Genomic DNA, 22,414 nt, shown 5'->3' with positions numbered 1-22,414 from the left:
TGTTTGTCTACTCCCTATTTGCTTATCCAAATATAAAGACACCAAGAATGTGGAGTCGCAGGTTGATATCGCCCAAAAGAAAAAGTGTGGATGTGTTTTTGTGGCGAGAGGATGTTGATAATGGGATAACCGTGATAAGAATCAAGGCCATCAGAGGACAAAGGCATGCATTGTGGATAGAAAAAGCACTTCCGCTCCCGAGGAAAAAGCCAGCGAGAGCTCTGGAGTCTGCGTGTAAAAACAACGACATAATTGAAAAAAAGCGTATCCGTGTGTCCATAAAGATGGATTATGTATGCATGCTCGTTGACGCCCGTTTGTACTTTTCGCTTAAGCTGTGTATGCATTTCTCACTTGCTCACACCGACCACTCGCAGCATTCCTCTTGGCATGTCTCATATGGAATGGAGTCAACCTGCTAAGCATTCCCGCTTCGCAGGGAGCATCAGCGCTTGAAACAGAAGTGCGACGGTCACAAAAAGCCAGACACTGGCGGACTTTTGTTGTGAGGAATTGCCTGAAATTCAAGATTCAAGATTCAAGAGTTTTATTGTCATATGCACAGTAAAACTGGTGGTTCTGCTATGCAATGAAATTCTTGTTCTGTTCATTCTCCCAGAAAAAGAAAGAAAAACACAAGAAAAAGAATAAGAACATAAACATATGTACCAATAAATTAAGCAACAACAGAAGAGACATTAATACAGATAAATAAATAAATAATAAAGTGCTATGGGTGTGTGTGTGTGTTGCGTGTGGCGTGTGTGAGTGCTTCGTTGAGAAGCCTGATGGCCTGTGGGTAAAAGCTGTTTGCCAGCCTTGTGGTCCTGGACTTCAAACTCCTGTAACGTCTGCCTGACGGTAGGAGTGTGAATAATGAGTGTTGTGGATGTGTGCTGTCCTTGATGAGGTTGTGTGTTCTTCGTAGGACTCTAGTTTTATAAATGTCTTGCAGTGAGGGGAGGGCTGCCCCAACAATGTTCTGTGAGGTCTTGATCACCCGCTGGAGTGCCTTCCTATCACGTGTTGTACAGTTACCGTACCAAACAGTGATGGAGGCGGTAAGGACACTTTCCATAGTGCATCTGTAGAAGCAACTCTTTCCAACTTTCCTCAGTCTTCTCAGGAAGTACAGTCTCCTTTGTGACTTCTTCAGAATTTGTTAGGTGTTGTGAGACCAGATGAGGTCCTTGCTGATGTGTGTGCCAAGGAACTTGAAGGTTTTCACCCTCTCCACCTCAGACTCATCAATAAACAGGGGTCTATGCGGCTCCTTTTCCCTTGTTCTTGGGTCGATGATCATCTCTTTAGTCTTATCTGTATTGAGATGGAGATTATCATGACACCAATGCAAGTGAAATGCAAATAATGGTCACAGTGCTTGTTTTCTGCTTTAGTAAGACAAGCACGTCATTGGTTTATAACACAAAACCAGCATTAATGTTATTTAAGATGGGGCGCATTACGTTTTCCTGGACTGTAATCCCTCGTTTATCACAGTTAATTGGGTCCAGACCCGACCGTGATAAATCAGCTTAGGTGAAGTTGGATTCCTTATTTAGAAATTGAGAATTTTTGCAGTCTACGACCTTCTAAATACATTTTTTAACGTTATTAGAGCCCTATAGACATGAAATAGCATCCATGTAATCACCTTCACATTTGCATTATCCAATATAGTAGACATACTGTAAGTAGAGAAAATAAGACATATTAGACATAAATAAGGCAACAGACTCGCACGTTAGCATTTCCTTGTTTTTTTCTGGACAGCCTATTTCCTGCAGTCTCGTCAATGTAGGCAATGGCGGCTTTAAATGGCTTTACACTCGTTTTATCCAGTATATTAGACATAGCAAGAGTAAATAAGCCATTTAAGACAAAAATAACGCTTGTGCTCATGTTCCCTGGGAGACCTTAGTGCCAGGCAGACAGGAAGTCAAAGGTTCAGAGTTGAGTTTTAGCTTGGCAAGAGTTATGGCCCCAACAGTTGCCTGTGTTAGGGATTATTGTGCTTGTTGTGAGATTATTCAAACCTGCAATAAAAGCCTGTTGTTTCGGCCATCAAGTCTGGTGCTTGTGTGTCTAACCCAACATTACAGTAACATTACTGACACCTGGTTGAATGCGTCTTCTGAATGCCTTATATTTGTATTTTAGTTCATTTAGCCATTTTAATGCTTGAACATGCTTAATTTCTGCAAAAAATATGTAAAATCTGCTTAAATAGGCATTTTTAGTAATAATAGGCCATATTCAACCACAAAACAGCACGATTTATTCATATACTTCTGAAAAACCGTGATAGCTAAGCCACGAAATTGGAAGTGGGAATGGCGAGGGATTAGCGTAAACGGGTAATCCATGTTGTGTCCTGGTCCAGTGTAAGACCATAACACTTAAAAGAAATAAAATAGTGAACGGTAAAAAGCATAATAATAATTGGCTCAATTTAACATAAGGATGGGTTTTGACGTTTGGCCAGCCGAGGTACGGCACAGGCCTCCAGGTTGACTCGCTGCAGACATGAGGCAAGCGCTCTGAGCTCCTTCGCCCCACGGGCCCGGCCCCACCCAAGGCATGCACACGCTGTGAGCAACACGGCGCACCGGACGCAACAAGCAAAAACATTACACAACGTCTTGGCATGCGTCACTAACATAATGCAGCTGCTCCGGAGAATAGACGCTCTTGTTGAAGTGCAGCCGGTAGGCCGTAATCAGACTATGACCGGTCATATGACTTGTCAGGAGAGAGGGAGAGAGAGTGCATGGCGATGGCGTGAAGAGCTGAGTCATGTCAGCTCCTGTTATGCTCGGTTTTACTGGACGTTCACAAATGCCACCGTCAGGTTGACTTTTTGTTTTTTTAAATTTGTTTTCTGGTCTGGTCCAGAGTCTGGGTTTTGTTTGAGGTTTCTTCCCATGAGGGAGTTTTAAAACCCTCGTCTTCATGGCCAAGTGCCTCATGTGGTGTCGGGGTGTATGAGGAGTGTGCTCCTAGACCCGATTGTCTTGACTTAAGATGTTGTATCATACCATAATTGACCAAACCTGGCAGACAGGCGGGTATTAGCTTGTTAATGCTTCACCTAGCGTTGTGAGGTGTGGCGCAAAAGATCAGTTCAACTCTGGGCTGGTAGTGAGAAGCTTATTTTTCAAAATGTGTTTTGACCCAAAACGGGTAATCAAAGCCTTTACCTCCCACTGACTGCATACTCCGTGTTTGTTGTTGTCACAGACAAGGCATGATATGCTGCTTGCTAGGACTCGCTGAACTCTGGAAAACCAAAACATTTTTCAAGTTAATTCAAGTTAATTGGATGTCCATGCCTTTTAAAAAGCAAGATAAATCTCTGTCTTATAGACTTGATGTCAATTTGAGCATGAAACTACGTCACCTTATAACTGGGCCTATAGTTATAGCCAAGTTCCTCACCTCTGAAATATATTAATTAATAAATCATGTTGTTTTGGGGTTGAATACAGCCTATTATTTGTCACAAATATGCATATTTGTGCAAATGTTTTTTTTTGCCTAAATGAAGCATTTTTAAGCATAAAAATGGCTACATGAAGTAAAATACAAATATAAGGCGTTCAAAAGATGTATTCAAAGACATTGGTGAAATGTAGTTTTGTACACTGAGTGAGGCACAGAAGAATCAGACCTGATCTCCTGAACAACAGGCTTTTATTGCAGGTTGAATGATCCCCCAACAGTCACAATAACCCTTCATGAAAAGGCCTAATAACACGTGCTACTTTTACACACGCAAAGATGAAACTCAGCTCTGGACCTCCGTCATTTCCTGTCCGCCTTTCAGGTCCCGTAAGGGATTTTCTATTGTATAGTACTATTGTAGTAGTATAGTAAATGATGGTAAAATACACGAGCACAAGTCTTATTTATGTCTTATATTCTCTTATTTTGTCGACTGTGTTGGCTAATAGGAGTGTAAAGGTGACATAGGGCTGCTATTTCATGTCTAGAGGGCTCTAGTAATGTTAAAAAGCGTACTTAGGACGTTGTAAACAGGTTTTGTTTTCTCTACTTCATGGAAATTCCCTCATCGTGATCGGGTCTGGTACCAATTAACTGAGATAAAAGAGGGATTACTGTATACATCATCCCCCCCCTTATTGCTCTGCCTTATGTGTGTCAGTGAGAGAGAAGAGGAGGCAGAGGAAGGAATGACCACTGGGTGGAGCCTCCACGTTAGTACGAGCAAAGGCAAAATAGAGGCAGGGATGGAGGAGGGAGGCGGCAAGCGAGGCTCCTTCCTTCCCAAATGGACTGTCTCTGTGTTGTAAGCCGTCAGGGAGCCTCTTACTGTGTAGTGTTTGCCTCTGCCTCGTATGGATGCACGCTGTTGCTTGCCGCAAGCCTCGTGAGCTCAGTCTAAAGAGCAGCGGGACGTAAGAGAGCAACGCTGGACTGTTTGTCATTCAGGTGAGTTTGGGAATCTGTGTTTTTGTTGGACTTTGGTCCTCGCTCTTCACGTCCCTCTGTGCCGCAAAACTGCGTCATCCAGAACCTGTCCCGCTTTGACATCTTGTCCTGTAGAGTTTAGGTGACGCTTCATCCCGCCTGTTGCGTTGTGAGGTCAGGTCCGGTGACATCTGAGTAGCCTGAACTCATGTGTTGCTTGTCAGAGTGGGTGGGGTGAGGCGTGGTAGAAGGACACATTTATTTGACTGAGTGGGATCATATATCGGGCCAGCAAATGTGCACAAGTTCATCCAGCGGGAAAAGCCTTAAAGGAAAAGTGCACTTTTTTGGAATCATCCACAATCCTTACATGAGACATCAACACACGTCTTTGTCTTTTTTGTGCGTCTAAAGATAAAAAAAAAAACATAAAAAGTTGCCTGATGTGTTGTGAGCGTGTTGTGATACGCTGCGGGCGAGTGTGTGGTGAAGCTGGTCGCTAGCCGGCTAGCAGCTAGCCGGTGTGGTGTGGCAAGTTGTCAGTACGCCTGTAACGTAGTTCTTGGGCCTAACATTGTGTATAATAATAATAACAATGTTGCTGTAGCTTGGTTAATATGCACATGACATTATATGTACATGGAGCGTTGTTGGTGCTTTTTGGAGGGGTTTTCCCCCCAAAGGCTTTATAGGCTGCATATGCCTTTCCCATCGTGTGCATTCTTAGGTCTGCCTTTTTATCTGTTTTTATATCTTCAGAACACACAGAAAAGACAGACGTGTGTTCATGTGTCACACAAGGATTGTGGATGATGGGCAAAATTCCCCCAAAAGTGCACTTTTCCTTTAAAGACCACCGCTTTGCTGCGTAACCCAATATCACATGAAGGATATTTTTTGATGGTTCAACTTAAAACTGAACAGTGCCTCAACTTGACCTGGTGGAGGAATTCTCCTGATCCCACTTTGTCACCCGGGGATCATTCCACCCACTCTTTCCATCCCACGCATCCCAAGCTGAACACAACGTTCCTTCTCTCTCGGGACACGTCCCCTCTCCATCCCTCTTTCAACTCCTGACACCAGTCCAGGTTGGATGCTTAATTTCTGGTTTCTGATTGATAACCAGTGGTCTGCTTGGTCTCGCTTGTGTTTTGTCCATCCGTGCCAATAAAGAGTCTGGAAGTCAAAGTTGAGCATGTTTATCCGGAATGGTTCCCTTTTGACTGACTGGTATGCTTTCATTCCCTTTCTTCCAGGCTGTGTGTGTGTGTGTGCGCGTGCGTGTGCGTGTGTGGTCTTGCAAAGATATGAGCAATTGTCCCACTGGGAGATTGACTCTCCACGAGCGTGACATCACCTTTTGTTTGCCGCATGTGGATGGCGGCGTATGGACGACCATGTTATTGTCTGCCCAGACCCAAGTGAATGCATTCAAGCTCATCATGAAGCACACTGCTCCTTGTCATATGGCTGCTACCCTTATTGGCTTAGGCTTAGGGTCCATTGATTGGGAGATGGATGTCCCAAGGATGGAGGGAGAATTGGACCTTGACAAACCAAACCATCATTTTGAAAATAAGGTGTGCTTGTTCTTCCTGACATCTCGTCACTTTGAATATCGGCACACATTACATCCCAGGATTTGCAACTTTTCCAGGGCCACTCATGGTCCAACCACAACCACATGTGCGCTTCATGCATCAAGCTTTGCCTTTGGTGGCGCCTTATCACCATCATTGTCTTGGTTCCAAAAATAGCATTTAACAAGAAAACCAACCAAGCAAAAATGGGAAAATAAACAGTAATTTAACAAGAATATAGTGAAAATATGAAGAGAACAAGTTGCATTTCTATGAGAATAAATAATAACTTCATTTTAGTTGCATAAAGTTGAAATATTAAAGAAAAAGATTTTTTTTAAGTCGCAATATTATGAAACTAACAAAGTTGCAATTTTCAGGAAAAATTTGGTTGCGAAAAAAGCTATGTTATGGGAATAAAGTCACAGTTGCGAGAAGAACATTTACAAGTAGAAAGATGAAATAGTTGGGAACAAAAAACAGCAGAAATGGAAAAATCTGCAGTAATTTTCCAAGAAAAAAGTAGAAATGTTAAGAGAAAAAAACGGTAATCTCACAAGAAAAAGTTGTCATTTTAGCAGAGTAACGTTGATGACATGTTATACATATCAGTAATATATTATGGGAATAAAGAACAATTACGAGAAGAAAAAACAGTTGCAATTTTACGCAAATAAAGTCGTCATGAGGAAAATGTAGCAGCATAGAGTTTAAATCTTAAAAAGAAAACCTTTTGTCTAACATTATTAGCATCTCCACATGCGCTGCTGTACAAAATCTCAAAGTGGCAAAGTTGCATCCTTTCCTTTTTCACTACGTGGCGCTCGCTGGAAAAAGTTTGGACCCCTCTGCCTTAGATGATGCGCTTAATAAGATGATTTGGGTCCTGGTGTGTTCAGAGCCGCTTTCTAAATTGGGTCACATCCGCAGGGAGCAGGGCTGAGTGATCCTCCAAGCACTCTGAATTCTAATTTCCTGATTTTCCAAGGAGAGTTCTTCAGCAATCCGGGTGGTGGAAATGAGACGTCTCCATTTTCATGCCAGTGTGGCAATCAGCGTGCATATTAGTGGGCTCTGCCACTGCGGGAGAGAACTATAATTGGCATCTCCCTTGATGTCACTTCCCTGGCCCTTGCCGCTGACCCAGCCCTTGCTGAGAACTGCTCCACCCATCGAGGAACTCCGCCTTGGGAAAAGCAAAGAGATATGAAGATGTCCCACCTGGTGGACTGTTTGACTCTTCACCCTTCTTACTGGTACCGTCATCTGGGCTCTCTCTTTAGTGGCTATCACTTTCATGGAGTACAAGTGTCAACCTTGCTCTCATTATCACTGGCAGAATTACGTCTTGTCTTCGAAACACTAGGTTGTTTTTGAGCTTGCCAGCTGATTTTGAAGAATATTTGCTTCAACTCTTTTATTTTTGGAAGTGTTCTATTCAGACATGCCTGTATTTAATCACACTGTATCACTTGTCAGTGTGAATATTTGAATATGTCAATATTTACTTTGCAAATTGATTTCAGTGTGTGCTCCTAAATCTTCTGCTTGCTCTCCTAAAATGTGAAGTTTGGGACCACTGTGCTTCCCGAAAAAAAAACAGAGGCTGGAATAAGTCAAGCTGAGGGATTCTGCAGTGAGCTTCCGTCCCTTCATTAGTGTTACGTTGCTAAGTCTTTGCGGTGATCAACCAAGCCAGCCCAGGCCGCGACCCCCTTTAACCTTTGAACCCCGCCACAGATGTAATTAGCAAGGGGAAAGAGTCTGAGGTCGAGGGCAATCAGAAATGGAGTCACATGTTTGTTTGTTTTTTCCTGACGATTTTCAACTTTAATGAGATGCAGAGAGAATGTGATGCTTCTTAACGCCTGCGCAGGCTTAGTGTGTGAGAACAGGAAGCTAATTATAGCCACTTAAAGTGTGAGCACCAGCGGGACTGGCAGAACCATTGTGCTCCACTGGTACGTGGTTATGCTGGACTATATCATTAACTCCAACTTGACTGTTGGTAAAAATGTCTTCCTGCAAGTTTTGCACTTGTCGTTTTGGCTTGTGCGTTGTGTGGCGCGTGCCACCCAGCAATTTGGAGGAAAATGAGCCGGCTATGCTGTTTCTGCAGACTCACGGGTATGCCTCAAGAGAGATAAAGGCATCGTATTGTCAGTGCCTCCGAGCTAACCTCTCTTGTCTTTCTAGTGCCGGACGACCTCACTCCGGAGGAGCAGCAGGAGCTGGAGAACATCCGCCGGCGCAAGCAGGAGCTGCTGGAGGACATTCAGGTAGTGGCAAGTTAGAAGTACAGCAGACCCTCTTAAAGTACAGTAGCTCATGAGGTTGTGCAATGTGGATTTCAACAAACATACGCCACTAAAAGTTACTCAAAACTTAGACAATGCAATGAGGAGATCTCAGCGCCCCTTACGCCACCACAAAGATGAGCGTCTTACACGTTATGCATTAGATCAGGGGTGCCCAAACTGAAACCTCCCAGGTTGCGGGGGCCACTTTGATATTCATGTTTTGTAAATCAACCCATGTTATATAAAAAACAGCCTCTATCTTATTCATGATGTGAATGTTTTCTCCTTGCATTGCGCTTATTTGGCTCATTTTTCCATTTCAGTTTTTTTTTTTTTTTTTTTACAAATATTTCCGACCTAATAAAAAGTAGCATCAGTTTCTCATGATGTTTCAACTCTTTGATCTCTCAACTGTATGCTTCTAAAATATTGTTTTTGTCCCTCGTAATATTGGTGTACATTAGGATTTTTTTCTTTTTTTTCAGAATCTTGTAACTAGTCTCAAAAAATGACTTTTATTGTGCACTTGCATCATCATAAACAAAGACGTATCCTTTAAAGAAATAAAAAATAAAAATAAATATGTCTTTAGTAAGAATGAGTTGATGTATTTTGAGTGTGCGGAGGGCGCCCCTGCATTACATCCAGACACATCTGAGGTTGAATTCAAAGTTGCACTGCAGTTATGAACCAGGCATGTCCATTTTTACGACTGACAAGTCAAATGTTTGCTGTTAAAATAGCAGCGAGTCATCCATGGGTCCAACCAACACGTGTTGCACTTTGCATGCACACACAGCACTCTACATACAGCATACGTTTTATGCTATGCAGTGCTGCTTCCTCATGCACCTTGTATGAATTATGGTATCGGTTGTTTGTGTTGTACTGTTAATGTAATATCTACCCTTTGGAAGAAAACTTCACAAAACTTCACAAATTCACAAAACCTTCATGCTATTTACACCAAATGCCAAGTTTTTGCTGCTTTATTATTATGTTTTGCTTCTCCAAATTCCCCTGTCAAACATTTGACCCCAAGTGGAATGAGAGGAATTTCCTACCAAGAGCTCGTTTCCCCAACAAAATATTTGTGCTTGCCGTTCAGCCATTCCAACTGAAGGCCTCGACAAGTTACTGCTATTTGATTGAAGGCTTGTTTTTAAAGTATGATTAAATAAAGTATGCAGATGAGGAGGTCTGCAGGCAAATTACACACATAGTGTGTCTGACAGATTGCCCTGCCTCCGGATGTCCCTGCGGGAGAATCGACTTGAGAGACTGTGCAGGCTGACACCCACACTTTAATGAGCCTTGACCTCACCACGTACTTTGTGGTGTGCACGCGGAGACCACTCCCTGCTTCCTGTTGACTCCCCACGTCACTCCTCCGCCGGCCCTGCAGCTCCACGCCTCCTGATTTGAGCCCGGCCATTGTTTGCAAAGACAAGCATCAGAGGAATGTGTCGCCATTGCGCAACTTTGGAAAACACACATGTTGCCTTTGTGGTTGGTTGGACTCGTAGTAAATAGTTATGCACCGGGAAACATGCTCTCATCCTGTGGCTGGATAGGAATATAGCAACTTGGTACAGTCATCCCTTGTTTATCGTGGTTAGTCGGTTCCAGACTCAACCGTGATAAGGGAATGGCCACAAAGTAGGGATTTTTGTGCCTGTTGTGAGATAATTCAGACTTGCAATAAAAGCCTGTTGTTCTGGCAATCAAGTTTGTCTCTTGTGTGTCAGCAAACATTACAGTAACATTCCTGACACCAAATGCTACACATCATCACATCGTCTTTGAATGCGTCTTCTGAATGCCTTGTATTTGTGTTTTGGGGCTATTTTTATGTGTGAAAATGCCTAATTTAGCAAAAACAAACGCGTGATGGATATATTTTTGAAAAAGCACGATACAGTGAAGTGGCGAGGGATTAGTGTACTGCATATTGCTTTCACCCTCAAGACATGCTTGACTCTCTGCAGTGAAGGAAATTTGCCTCTCAGGATCGCGAGCCGCTGAATTCCGCCTACATTTGAATCCTTCTCCAAACATTTTCACACCATTTATATCAGGGTTAAGCCTGAATGCTCTCTGACTAATTCAGTTTGGGAAAAATCTGCACCCAAGCTGGTATTCTGATTTCTATGAGACGGACTGCCACTGTGGATGATCTCCATAACTGAGGGGAGCTTTTCTCACAGTGCCATCCTGACCCTGCTTTCTTTTCCACAGCGGCTGAAGGATGAGATAGCAGAAGTCACCAGCGAGATCGAGAACCTGGGTTCCACCGAGGAGCGGTAAGACCACCGTCCGTACTCAACATTCCCCTCCCAAATGAAGCTGTCAGATATTGATCGTCAAGATGGTCAATCTGCCCTCGCACCAAATCCTCCTCCCACATTGGCTGTGCTTTTAAGGCGCTTTAAATGTTTCATCAAGGCATACCCCACCCCCTACGATGGGAGGCCTCATTGAATAATGTCTGTACAGGCAGCGGCAGACAATGCACGGCCCTTGGGGAGGGAGCGCACAGGTCTACTACTTTGGTCAGCGAGCCCATCAACTGCAAATAAATCATGCCGCACTTTCACTACCCCCCACCCCCCAAATCCATTAAAGGTTGCATCTCCTTGTTATGAACCTGGCGTCTTAGCGTGGCGACAGCACATATTAGTTTGTCTGCGTCTGCTTTTTTACTTTTAAGTAGTCTGCAGACAAAAGCCTGAGGAATCCCCTCACCGGCTGGAGACTGGGGTGGGGGGTGTAACCACGGTGATGGCATCCCATAGAAACCCGCTTTGACAAAAACCCCCACCCCAGGGCATCTGTGGGCCTGAGAAGAACGTCTCCTTCCCATAAGCACAACGTTAAATGCTTGGCCACCGCAGCAAAGGCGAGTGGTGGGAGGGAGTGTTTTTTCAACATGTTTAGTGAATTGGACTGAGTCGTGTTGGGAAAAGGATGACTCATCAATTCATTTCATGCTCATTGGCTTGAATGAGTCATTCTGTACATTTGCTGTACATTTAACTGTACAGTCAAACCGCGGTTTTCATATGCCACAGTTTTTCGGATGATTCGTTTATTTACGAAATTTATTTCCCAAAATTTTGCCTCAGTTTTTGTAGAATATTGCACATTGTGGGTTTGTCCGCTGCTGTATTGCTCGAGCAAACAAAGCACCCCAGGCGTTGCTGACTCACCATCCATTTTGTGACTGCTAAATAACCCGCCATGGGGCCAAGGAAAGTTGCGAGTGCCGGTACTTTTGATAAAGAAGGTGAGAAACACTTGAATTTTGATCTTGCCAGGATGTAATGAGGTCTGTTTAAGGTTTGTTGTTTTGTGATGAACAGCAGTTCATTCTATCTTCCAGGAAAAACATGCAGAGGAACAAACAGGTGGCAATGGGCCGGAAGAAATTCAACATGGACCCTAAAAAGGTAGATGACCAATACGTGATCATGTCACAGCGACTCAAAAGTAGAGGTGCATCAATACACGTATCGGTATCCAACCGTTCGATACATCGGTGTTGTTTCAATAGCGCTATGAATCCAACAATACCGTAACCCACGTCACAAACGTCACATGAAAAGACGGCGTCTCAAGCAGCATGAAAAACTGCATTTTTCATCTGTTATCCAAATTCTGGATAAAGTGACTCGGTGTGAAGTTGCAAATGCATACAATAAACGTCCTCATTGCATTTGTAGCGGCTCGTTGCATGCAAAACCTTAAACGAAAGTCAATCGCACCGTGCACGCCCCGAACTCCATTAGGGAAATGTGTGTTTCTACACTGACCTGTCATAGTTGTTGTTGTTTTATGATGAATTGAAAAAATATTTTCTGGTTTAAGTTTTTGATGTGTCGCCTTGACTTCGGCTCTATTGTCATTTTGATAATTGTTTTTCCTTATTTTCTAATTGTCATGTTTAATAGAAAACTGGATGTGTACATGAAGTGTGGAAATAGTGAATTGGATTGAAATACCATTGAAACTATGAACACAATTATTGATGAATTATGTGTAATTATCTTTATTGTCATGGTGAAATTAATTGTGCCTTTCTTTTCTTTTATTATTTTATAACGACTTAAGTATGCGCAGAGGAAAATGAGGCTGGTATAGCCGCACCAGATACATTTAATTTAAAAACTGTATTGGGTATCAACAAAAAGTATCGACCCATAACACCAATGTATCAAATGGAACAGTGAATGTTCTGTATCGTTGCACCCCGACTCAGAAGGTGTGATTAGTTTGTGTAGGATGAAGCCTGACCCCTTTGCCCCTATTCACACTTTCAGGGAATCCAGTTCCTCATTGAGAACGATTTGCTGAAGAATACTAGCGATGACATCGCTCAGTTCCTCTACAAGGGTGAGGGTCTGAACAAAACGGCCATCGGAGACTACCTCGGGGAAAGGTGAGGCGTCACCATGAGTCATGTTTTTTATATCCAGCATCGTCCTGGCTGTATTTCACACACACTTAAAGGGTCTCTTCAAGCCTGCATATTTTCCATATTGCTCAGTTTCCTCGAGGTGAGGGCACGCCCCTCCTTACCCATGCAGCGTTTATTGGTCCCACATTTAGACGCCGTCTCCCACTCATCTGTTTTCAATTGTTTACTCATTCAAAAGTAACGCGCTCAAGACGCTGTCTGCATCATTTGAGGGAAATGAAAGAAAAGCCGCCCCGTTCCAAGTGACCACATTTAGACAGGAAATAGTGCCAAACCCCTTTTGGTAAGCAGGAGTTATACTGGAGGGCAGCCAGTTGGGGCAGGAAGTGGAGGGATGCTCTCGCCTGGATTGTTATCAAGCTCTCGGCACCTTTCTGATCTTGGTAGGAGGCCATTGGATCGGTCGCTCGTCCACTGGGGATGACACACGGTGCGCTCACAGGGTAGATCATTTACTCTGAAGGGCATGAAGGTCAGGGTATGATGTCATCATCCAGATGAGATAAATGAGTTAGCTAGGGGTCTGCCCTGATGGGAGCGTGCATCTTATCACCATCCTTTCACAGCGTCACACATGGGCCAGCTCAACACTCACATCCATAATACAACTATATTTAGTAATCGCTCGTTTGTCGCGGTTAATTGGTTTCAGACTCATCAGTGATTCCCGCAAAGTAGGATTCCTTATTTAGAAATGGAATATTTTTGCAGTTAGAGCATAGAAAACCTGTTTACGACATTCTAAATACGTGTTGAAACTTTATTAGAGCCCTCTGGACATGAAATAACACCGCTATAGTCACCTTTACACCCCTATCACCCAATATAGTTAAGATACTCGTGCTTGTGTGTGATGCTGTAAATGTGTTCCGCTGAGTGTGGGTGCGGACAGGAAGCGAAGTCGGGGGTTCAGAGTTGAGTTTAGCTTGACGTGGGTTACGGCCGCAGCGGTAGCCTGTGTTAGAGATTATTGTGCCTCTTGTGAGATCATTCAAACCTGCAGTAACAGCGAGTCTGGTGCTTGTGTGTCTCACCCAACATTACAGTATTACTGACACTTAGTGACCAATGTAGAACACTACACATCATCACAATGCCAAAAAAGCAAAAACAACAAAATAAAACAATATAATGTTTGGGCTAATAATAGAGCGTATTCAACCACGTAGCAGCTTGGTTTATTCATATATTTTTGCAAAACCCAAAGGGTGAAGTGGCGAGGGAATGCTGTATAGTAAAGTCTTGGTTCTGTCGTGCCCTATAGAGATGATTTCAACATACAGGTCCTCCACGCATTTGTTGAGCTTCATGAATTCACAGACCTCAACCTGGTTCAAGCCCTGAGGTAAGACTTCACACAGCCAGTCAGCGTTTCATCACAGCATCATGATGGAGACGTGCGTGTCTCCAACAGACAGTTCCTGTGGAGTTTCCGACTGCCCGGAGAAGCCCAGAAAATTGACCGCATGATGGAGGCCTTCGCTCAGCGCTACTGCCAGTGCAACCCTGGCGTTTTCCAGTCCACAGGTATTGCTTTTATAACCAACAGTTTGGCTTTTTGAACGTAAATCCCCAATACTGATGATTGACCGTAAGCCTCATCCATTATTCATGAGTCATATTTGCCATTAGTGCACACGGGGCTAATGGCACGCCGAGATGAATTTAAGATTATTTACTTTCTTCAGCAGTCTGCCGAGGTCCTCTCTAGCCGTTGTCTGTCTTTTGGGAGTAATGTACGTGGATGAGAGAAAGCGGCTCTATCGTGGATGCAGATGGATGTGCATAATGCATGGGGCTTCTTAACAGCCCGGCATGACAGATAAAGTGCTGCTTCGTCAGCCGTACGCCGACCTCGTCGCATACTAGCACAGCTTTCAGTGGAGCGCGCAGAAACCCGCACTTAGCCGACCATATTGTAGCCTTTCACTCCAAGCTGTCCTCACTGATGCGGCTCTTTGTGTGGCAGTGCGCTCAGCTCAACTTCCTGTTCATGTTCAGACACATTGTAAACATTAGCAACATGTTAGTCTCTGTCTTCATGCAAGCTAGTGTATGTCTTAATGCGGGGGTGTCCAAACTCTTCCACCAGGGGCCACATACTGTTTTTTTTCTTATTTGATTTTTGAAATATTTCAACTTTCTTCTTAAATTTTCTTGGTAATATTATACAAGTGCTACTTTTGCCCCATTAAAATACGACTTTTTTTTTTCCCCTAATATTTTGACTTTTTTCTCCTAAAATTGCAGCTGTTTTTCATTTCTGCAGTTAAACTGTTTTTTCTTCCTGTAATTAAGACTTTATTCCAATAATATGTTAACTTTATTCTCATAACATTATAACTTTTTCCGCAACCTCATTTTCCAGAAGTTATAACTTTATTTGTTGTTTTGTTTTCCATGGTATTACGACTTAAAAAAATGACGTCTTTCTTTAATACTGTATATCAACTTGATGCTACTAAAATGGCGTTTTTCATAATGATATTAAGTTTTTCCTGTTGGATTGTTTTTCTCTTAATATTTGGACTTTATTCTTGTTAAATTACTGCCAATTTTTCAGTTTTTGCTGTTGGATTTTTTTTCCACTTTTTCTTGTTAAATGATATTTTTAGAATGTGCCAAGGGCCAATACAAAACCGCACTTTGGACACCCCTGTCTTAATGCTGTCCAAGTGGAACATGTTCTGGGTTGGCGTTACAGGGGTGATGTTGCGGTGGATACTGGGAGGCATATCTCACATCTCTCACCCAGTCAGGCTGGGTGTAGTTTTGGGCGCCACAAAGAGAGGTTCCTGTTTTGGCGTTCATTCTGTTGTGGGCAATTGAAGAAGGATGTCCTACTTGAGACCAACCGCTGCGTTTTCCTTGTAACTGCCACATTGGATCACGCCAGGGTCACCGCAGTGGTTGGTCTCAAGCAGGACGTCCTTCTTTGTTTGCCCACAACAGAATGAATGGAATGGAAACGGGGGGGGGGGAATGTAAGCCAATGACATCTGACACAGCGACTCTTGCGTATCCCAGACACGTGTTACATCCTGTCCTTCGCCATCATCATGCTCAACACCAGCCTCCACAACCCCAACGTGAAGGACAAGCCCACAGTGGAACGCTTCATCTCCATGAACCGAGGCATCAATGACGGTGGAGACTTACCTGAGGACCTCCTCAGGGTGAGTGGGATGCTTGTGTGCTTGCGGCCTCTCGCTGATTTGAGCCAACTCTATGTTCACCGTTGCACGCCCTCTCCGTCGCAGAATCTGTACGAGAGCATCAAAAACGAGCCGTTCAAGATCCCAGAGGACGACGGCAACGACCTCACGCATACGTTCTTCAACCCTGACAGAGAAGGCTGGCTGCTCAAACTGGGTGAGTGGCGCTGAAAACTATGGGCATAATGATAAATGGAGTCATTGTGTGGCTTTCACTGCTGATTAATCATGTCTTGCAATCGAGGCAAAATGGAATGCAGTACCGGGCTGCAACCAGCAGAGGCACTGTTGATTCCTTCTCAACTAGTTTGTGATCCAGTGAAAAACATGACCCCTCTGCTCTGACAGGGCAGCATTATTATGCTCAGTAGGACACTAGGGATGAAACAGGAGTTCAGAACAGACACACCCATTTCATTAACAGTATTTTCTCTAACAATGAGTAATTTTGTCCCACAGAAATCCTATTATTTTCAATGAACAGTATAATTATGACCAGTATTGTTTCTCCAGTAATAGCTGCAATTATGCTGAGGGTTTCCCTCTCTGGAGGTCAACAACCTGCGAGCGCACGTGTTCATGGTTATAGACGTGTACACACTTGATGCACAGACCGAAGACGCCTCTTTAAATTAATTATGGACGTGGCCTGAGATCAGGTCTTTAAATTATGGATGACGTCATCACGTGTGCGTGGCCTGTGTAAATATGAGCATCCTCTGCATCCTTGAGAAACATTACAGTACACTTCCACTCTTGCCTTTGCCAAAAAGGCACCACGATGGATTCCTCCACACTTCCGTCTTCTGTTTTCTGTGAGATCTCCCTCTTGTTGTACTGATTCACACTGAATGCGACAAGCATGAGGACTTGAGGTTGAATCACTGTGAATCTTTACAGCAGGCTTCGGCCACCCTTAATGACCCCAAACTAAATCAAGGTGGAGGATCAATGACTGACAATAGAAAGCCAAGGAGGCCATATTTAATGTAATGCTTTACAGTGCACAGCTTTGGGGAGAATCAAATCAAACCTATCCAATCAAACCTTAAACTGATTTGAAAGCAAAACAAAATAATTTTAACCAAAATTTGAAAAATGCTGCTTTGTTTACAGATCCAAAAATTAAGAACCGATTAATCGGTCAATTTTTTTTTTTTTTATTAATTGGTGAATCTGATTTAAAAAAAATAAAATAATAAAATGTAATTCTGCCTCTTTATTCAGAAATAGATTTGTAGTCACAGAGCAAACATGTGCACAAACACCAGGTCGCCGCTTGAATATGTTGTTAAAATAATGTGAAAGAATTAAAAAATCTAAATGTTTGTCAACTAGCATCAGTAAAACAATAAATGTACACAAAAGTACAATCACGGCCATTTTCTTAGTCGATGAATGGAGTGAATGGAGTAATGAATGGGTTAGGCCATATATAGACGGACCACATGAAGATGAAGCAAACACCAACGGGTAGAGGTTGGGTCCACAACATAGCAGAAAAGAGTTTTCCAAAGTCCAAAGCGGAACTGTGTGAATATCTTGTTTTGGCTAAAACACAAAGATAATACAGTAGGTCTGCTTTATGGATGACCAAGGAAATTCAAACATATTCACATCACAGGATATTTACATGTTTTAAATCCAAAAACCATTGAATTGATTACCAAAATAGTTCTCAATTAATTGGGTAATCGCTTATCCATTGATTAATCGATTAATTGTGGCGGCTCAAGAACCTTGTTTTCATGAAAGTATAAAGGTTGTTTGCGTTTCCTTGTGGTCGAGCCCTGCTGAATTATGTTACAAGCATTTTTAGTTTTAGTTTGAGTTTTTTTTTAAGTTATTTTGACAAATTATAAAAAAATACTGCTTTTTTTCCAACTCCAAAAATAGTGAAACTACTCATGAAACTACATAGACATTTTGTGTGCGTTTCTCACAGTTTTGGTTGCGTTTCAACTCCACTCTTGTGGGTGGGACCTCCTCTGTCCGATGTTGCATTTTTATTTTTTTGTTATTTCGGCCAAAACTATGAAAAACACTGCTTTTGTTTACAAATCCAAAAAATGTTGTCATGAAAGTATACATTTTGTTTGCATTTCCTGAAGTTTTGCTTGCGTTCCTCAAAATTTTGGTTGCGTTTCATCTTCACTCTTGTGGGCGGGGCCTCTTCTGTTAAAAGCATTTTGTTTTATTTTATTGCTTGATTACTACAATTATAAAAATGCTGCTCTTGTCTACAAACCAAAGTGTACACTATAAATCACCATTTGAGACGAACTAATGAAAAGGCTTGGAGCATCTTCAGAGTAGGCCCCGCCCACAAATGTGATGTGGATCGCAAACAAAATGTATAGTTTTATGAGAACGCTGTCGTATTTCTAAACAAAAGCAGCATGTTTGCCAAAAAACTGTTTAGTTGAATGGCATCCAAAGAGAGTTGTTGTTCCTGTGTTTGTACAGTAGCTCCCCCGTGTGGTGGACTGTAAAGCAGCGCATGAACGCCTCCTCCGATTAACTTGTGGTGCAATAATTCCTTATCATTTAATTTGATGATTTTTGTTTTCTTTTCCTCTTCGTTTGTTTGTTTGTTCCCATGATTATGGCTGTTGTCTTTCCTCAGGAGGTATGTACACCTGTTCTTGCCCAACAAACCAAAAAAAAAAACAAAAAAAAACGCTCGTCCATCTCTTCAGCTCTTTGGTGCTTTTGGTGGTCGCCATTTTTGCTTTTGTTCTCTACCAACATCAAGCAGGGTTTTTCCTTGTTTTTGTTTGTTTGTTTGTCTCTCCATCGACGCATTTCCACTTCAGATGTTTGTCTGTTCAGTCGCTCACCGAGCTGGTGGTTTTATTTTCCCCCATCTTTTATCACTGTGGGTGGTTGGCGGGCAGTCTTTTCGGGCAGCTGCTGCTTTGTGACTTATGATGGTCACTATCTTTTGATGTGGGTTTTTTTCTGCCAAAAGCTGCATTATGCCCTTTCTGGAAAGGGGCTAGTGCAGCTTTTCCAGCACGCTTAACTCGTTCTGCTCAGTGTATCAGAAGGGAAAGTGGTGTGGTGCCTGACGGGAGAGAGTAACGTGGACATTGGAGCGTTTCAATATGTGTTCCGAAAGAAGAGCGTTTATAAAATACCCCAAACAAACATGCCTGCCCAACACAACACACCTCCACTCTAACAGCCCACCACTTGCCCTGTCCTCCTTTGCAAACCATCTGCTGGGACGTTGCCCTGCCCTTCTGATATTCTTGCACGGGAGGAGGTCGCCTCCTTCTTCGGAGTGACGTGGAATGAAAACATTGATCCAAATCCCGAGGTCCAAGCCAATCAACTCTGTGTCCGTCTGCACCGTCTTGCTTGTTTGTTGCCGCGTGCGGACGAGTCCGCTGAAGTCTGTAGATCATACCAGGATCGAGTGAGTGTCCTGGCCTGTCACGCCTGCGATATTGCTGGGTTGCATGTGACGTCACATCCCTTTGCAGTTGTCAAACAATTCGTGGTGGGGGCCAGGGGGGCATATCTGTCTTCTTTCACTCGTCTCGCTGTCCTCTTTATCCGTATCTATCACACATTTGTTTTTCCCCTGTATGTATCTGTCCAACATGAGGGTTCACAAATACCCGTGAAAAATGGAAACAGAAAACAGTAGACTTGTCACTTCTTCATACCGCTTCTTGTAAATCAGGGGGATTCGTCTAAAATTCAAATCGCCCCAGAGACGGACATTTTTCTCAAGCTAAGGTCTGGTCCGGTTGGGGTGGTGGGGACATACCTGTCTCCTTTACCTGTAACTTTCACTCGTCTTGCTGTCCTCTTTATCCGTATCTATCACACATTCCTACCTGTTTCCCCTGTATGTATCACTCTTTCTTCCGTGTCACTCCTCTTTCATCTGTATCTGTCCAACATCGGAGTTCACAAGTTGTTGGAACTCAAAAATGACCATGAAAAATGGAAACAGTCATTTAGTCATACCACTTCATCCAAGTCGGGGGTATTTGACTCGCATTCAAATCACTTTCCTCAAGGAGGGGCCCGGTCCGGTTAACTTTGCCTCGTCTCTCTGTCCTCTTTATCCGTCTCTATTGCTTGTTGCTATCTCCTGTCCCTGGATGCCTCGCTGGTTCTTCCTCTTTCATCTGTATCTTTTGTATTTAGAGCCAATGCACAGATTTGATTGGTTGAGTTGCGTCACGTCGGATGCCTTAACTCGCATGCAGTTGGTCAGTGGATTCCCGAAACTGATCAGCCAGTACCGTAAAGTCTCAAAAACATGGGCCAGTCAAAATGGAAGCATGCCGTCCAAACTTAAAATGCGTGAATAATTTATTGACTGAGTCCAGGTCCGTATAGGGGATAGTAACATACACAAACGTCTGCAGCAGCTGTTTTCGAACCCGTGTTACGACGACGTTAATTTACAACAAATGAACGTTAATATGCTACACCCCCGAGATACATATGAGAATGTGCAGTAGTCATGCAGACTGACTTGGTAAGAGCACAGAACTTATGATATCATGTTAAAGCACTGTTTCATTGTTTCACTGTCGTTTGATCGCCTTGTTTGTAACCATTTCATGTCCTAATACAACACACCATGCACTCTCACACAAATGGTTTCAATGCCACGCACCGTTATCCACTTTAATATGCCAACCACTGTACACAGATGGTACCTTATTCAAATGTTTGCACCCCATTCGAATACCGGAAGTGACGCAAAACTACCTCCGGGTCACGTGGCCGCAACCCAGCAATGGCGGCACATGTGCTCAGACACTCTCGACTGTCATGGTAGATGTTTCAAAGTAGGGCTGGTGGGATCATGTAGTCTAGACGAGGCTAAACGGTTAGTGAGTTAACAAAGCCAGAACCGGAAATTTGAGGCGGAGTGAGCCGTAAGTAGCTGCAGGCTCTCAGTGCTCGCTGGCATCCCATCCTCTGCCATCTGCTGACGGTGATCAGGTTTCCCCGCACAGGAAACACGGGTGTCAGATGATTGGGGGTGGGGTTCAGAGGTCAGGTGGAGATCAGTAAAGGCCAAGTTAATCAAAGAGCCCCCGTGGGGCAGGAAAACAGCGAGAACCTAATCCCAGTGTTGTCAAGAAAGACCTGCTGTAGAGCCACTTTGTCTGCAGGTGATGTAGCATCCGCCTTCTAAAGTAGTACATTTAACATGTAGAAGCAGGTGTTGATTTCTCTACGTGGTGATGGTGCGTGCATGGGGGGATGTAGTGCACTGGTGGAGCAGGGAGGAGTCTCCAGGAGCTTTTTGTGTGTCTGCTCATTCATCTGTCCCGCCTGCGTCTTGCTAGATTCGGCGCTTTGTCTTGTTCTTTTGGGGTGTTTTTTTATGTTTTTATTTTCTCCCCTGCCGAGCCTTCCTGACGCGGTCCATGTGCTCCGCAGGAGGACGCGTGAAGACCTGGAAAAGGAGATGGTTCATCCTAACCGACAACTGTCTCTACTACTTCGAGTACACGACGGTGAGTGCAGCGCCGCCGTTTGTTTTAGCATGTGCGGCACCGGTTTAACTCTTACCCTTGCGTGTTTGCAGGACAAAGAGCCGCGAGGGATCATCCCGCTGGAGAACCTGAGCATCAGAGAGGTGGAGGACAAGAAACCAGTAAGCACAGTGCCCTCTGCTGGTTCATCGTTTGATTGCGCGACCAAAGTGTATTTGAGATGAAGCACGGCTGGCCTGTTCCCGACGAAAGCATGGCTTATGGATATTTTGGCTATTTTGTCCAGCTTCTAACCATCTTCCTCCTCTTTGCAGAACTGCTTTGAGCTTTTCATTCCCGACAACAAGGACCAGGTGATCAAGGCGTGTAAGACGGAGGCTGACGGACGCGTCGTGGAGGGCAATCACACCTTCTACCGTATCTCCGCACCCTCCACCGAGGAGAAGGATGAATGGATGAACAGCATTAAGTAAGTGCTCACCTGTCTCACTGGATTTAGTTTGAAATCATGTTGTCATTAAGGGATTCTCTGTGTTATATTTTCAAGCCTGTTTGGCGAAGTTGAATGAGGTCGTTTTTGGGGGGTGGGGGTTTGACATCTCTGTACTTTAAATTAGCTTAGAATAGCAGAGCTACACAAATGCCAGTTTTGATCTCACTTTTATTTGAACAATTTCTACTACTGCCTCTCCAAATGTGTCCACCAGATGGTGCTGCTTTTGCCCATTCAAAGCATGCAGCAAAATGTTACCCATTCTACTGTATCTGTGCGAGGTACCTTGCAATCTGTATGTTACTAGCACACGCAACAACAAAAAGAAGTGTTTTCATAGTAGGAATACAGTCATACTGCACTCCATCGCAGTGTGAACATGCTCCCTCCCTCTATCGCCGTTTTTCAAAAATTCATGGATAAATGATTGCTGTTTTGTGG

At 43.6% G+C, this 22,414-nt stretch overlaps 1 protein-coding gene across 5 annotated transcripts in view; it reads left to right on the top strand.

Moving 5' to 3' along the window:
* Positions 1-22,414, top strand: part of LOC129170698 (cytohesin-1) — a 41,191-nt gene that overhangs the window by 16,243 nt on the left and 2,534 nt on the right. For 2 of the 5 annotated variants that reach the window (XM_054758541.1, XM_054758540.1), the window contains exons 2-12: positions 8,211-8,293; positions 10,553-10,617; positions 11,697-11,763; positions 12,634-12,752; positions 14,056-14,136; positions 14,206-14,318; positions 15,819-15,967; positions 16,052-16,164; positions 21,423-21,501; positions 21,573-21,641; positions 21,795-21,949. In XM_054758541.1, coding sequence (XP_054614516.1) covers positions 8,211-8,293; positions 10,553-10,617; positions 11,697-11,763; positions 12,634-12,752; positions 14,056-14,136; positions 14,206-14,318; positions 15,819-15,967; positions 16,052-16,164; positions 21,423-21,501; positions 21,573-21,641; positions 21,795-21,949 — 1,093 coding nt within the window. Of the gene's footprint in view, positions 1-3,609; positions 4,453-4,534; positions 8,142-8,210; positions 8,294-10,552; positions 10,618-11,696; positions 11,764-12,633; positions 12,753-14,055; positions 14,137-14,205; positions 14,319-15,818; positions 15,968-16,051; positions 16,165-21,422; positions 21,502-21,572; positions 21,642-21,794; positions 21,950-22,414 lie in introns of those variants that run through there. The other 3 variants (XM_054758542.1, XM_054758539.1, XM_054758538.1) reach the window with 3 other exon arrangements.

The sequence above is a fragment of the Dunckerocampus dactyliophorus genome, chromosome 18 (genome assembly GCF_027744805.1).
Source record: "Dunckerocampus dactyliophorus isolate RoL2022-P2 chromosome 18, RoL_Ddac_1.1, whole genome shotgun sequence".
Lineage (NCBI taxonomy): Eukaryota > Metazoa > Chordata > Actinopteri > Syngnathiformes > Syngnathidae > Dunckerocampus > Dunckerocampus dactyliophorus.
The sequence above is the reverse complement of the archived record's forward strand: the minus strand, read 5'-3'. Positions and strand labels throughout refer to the sequence as shown.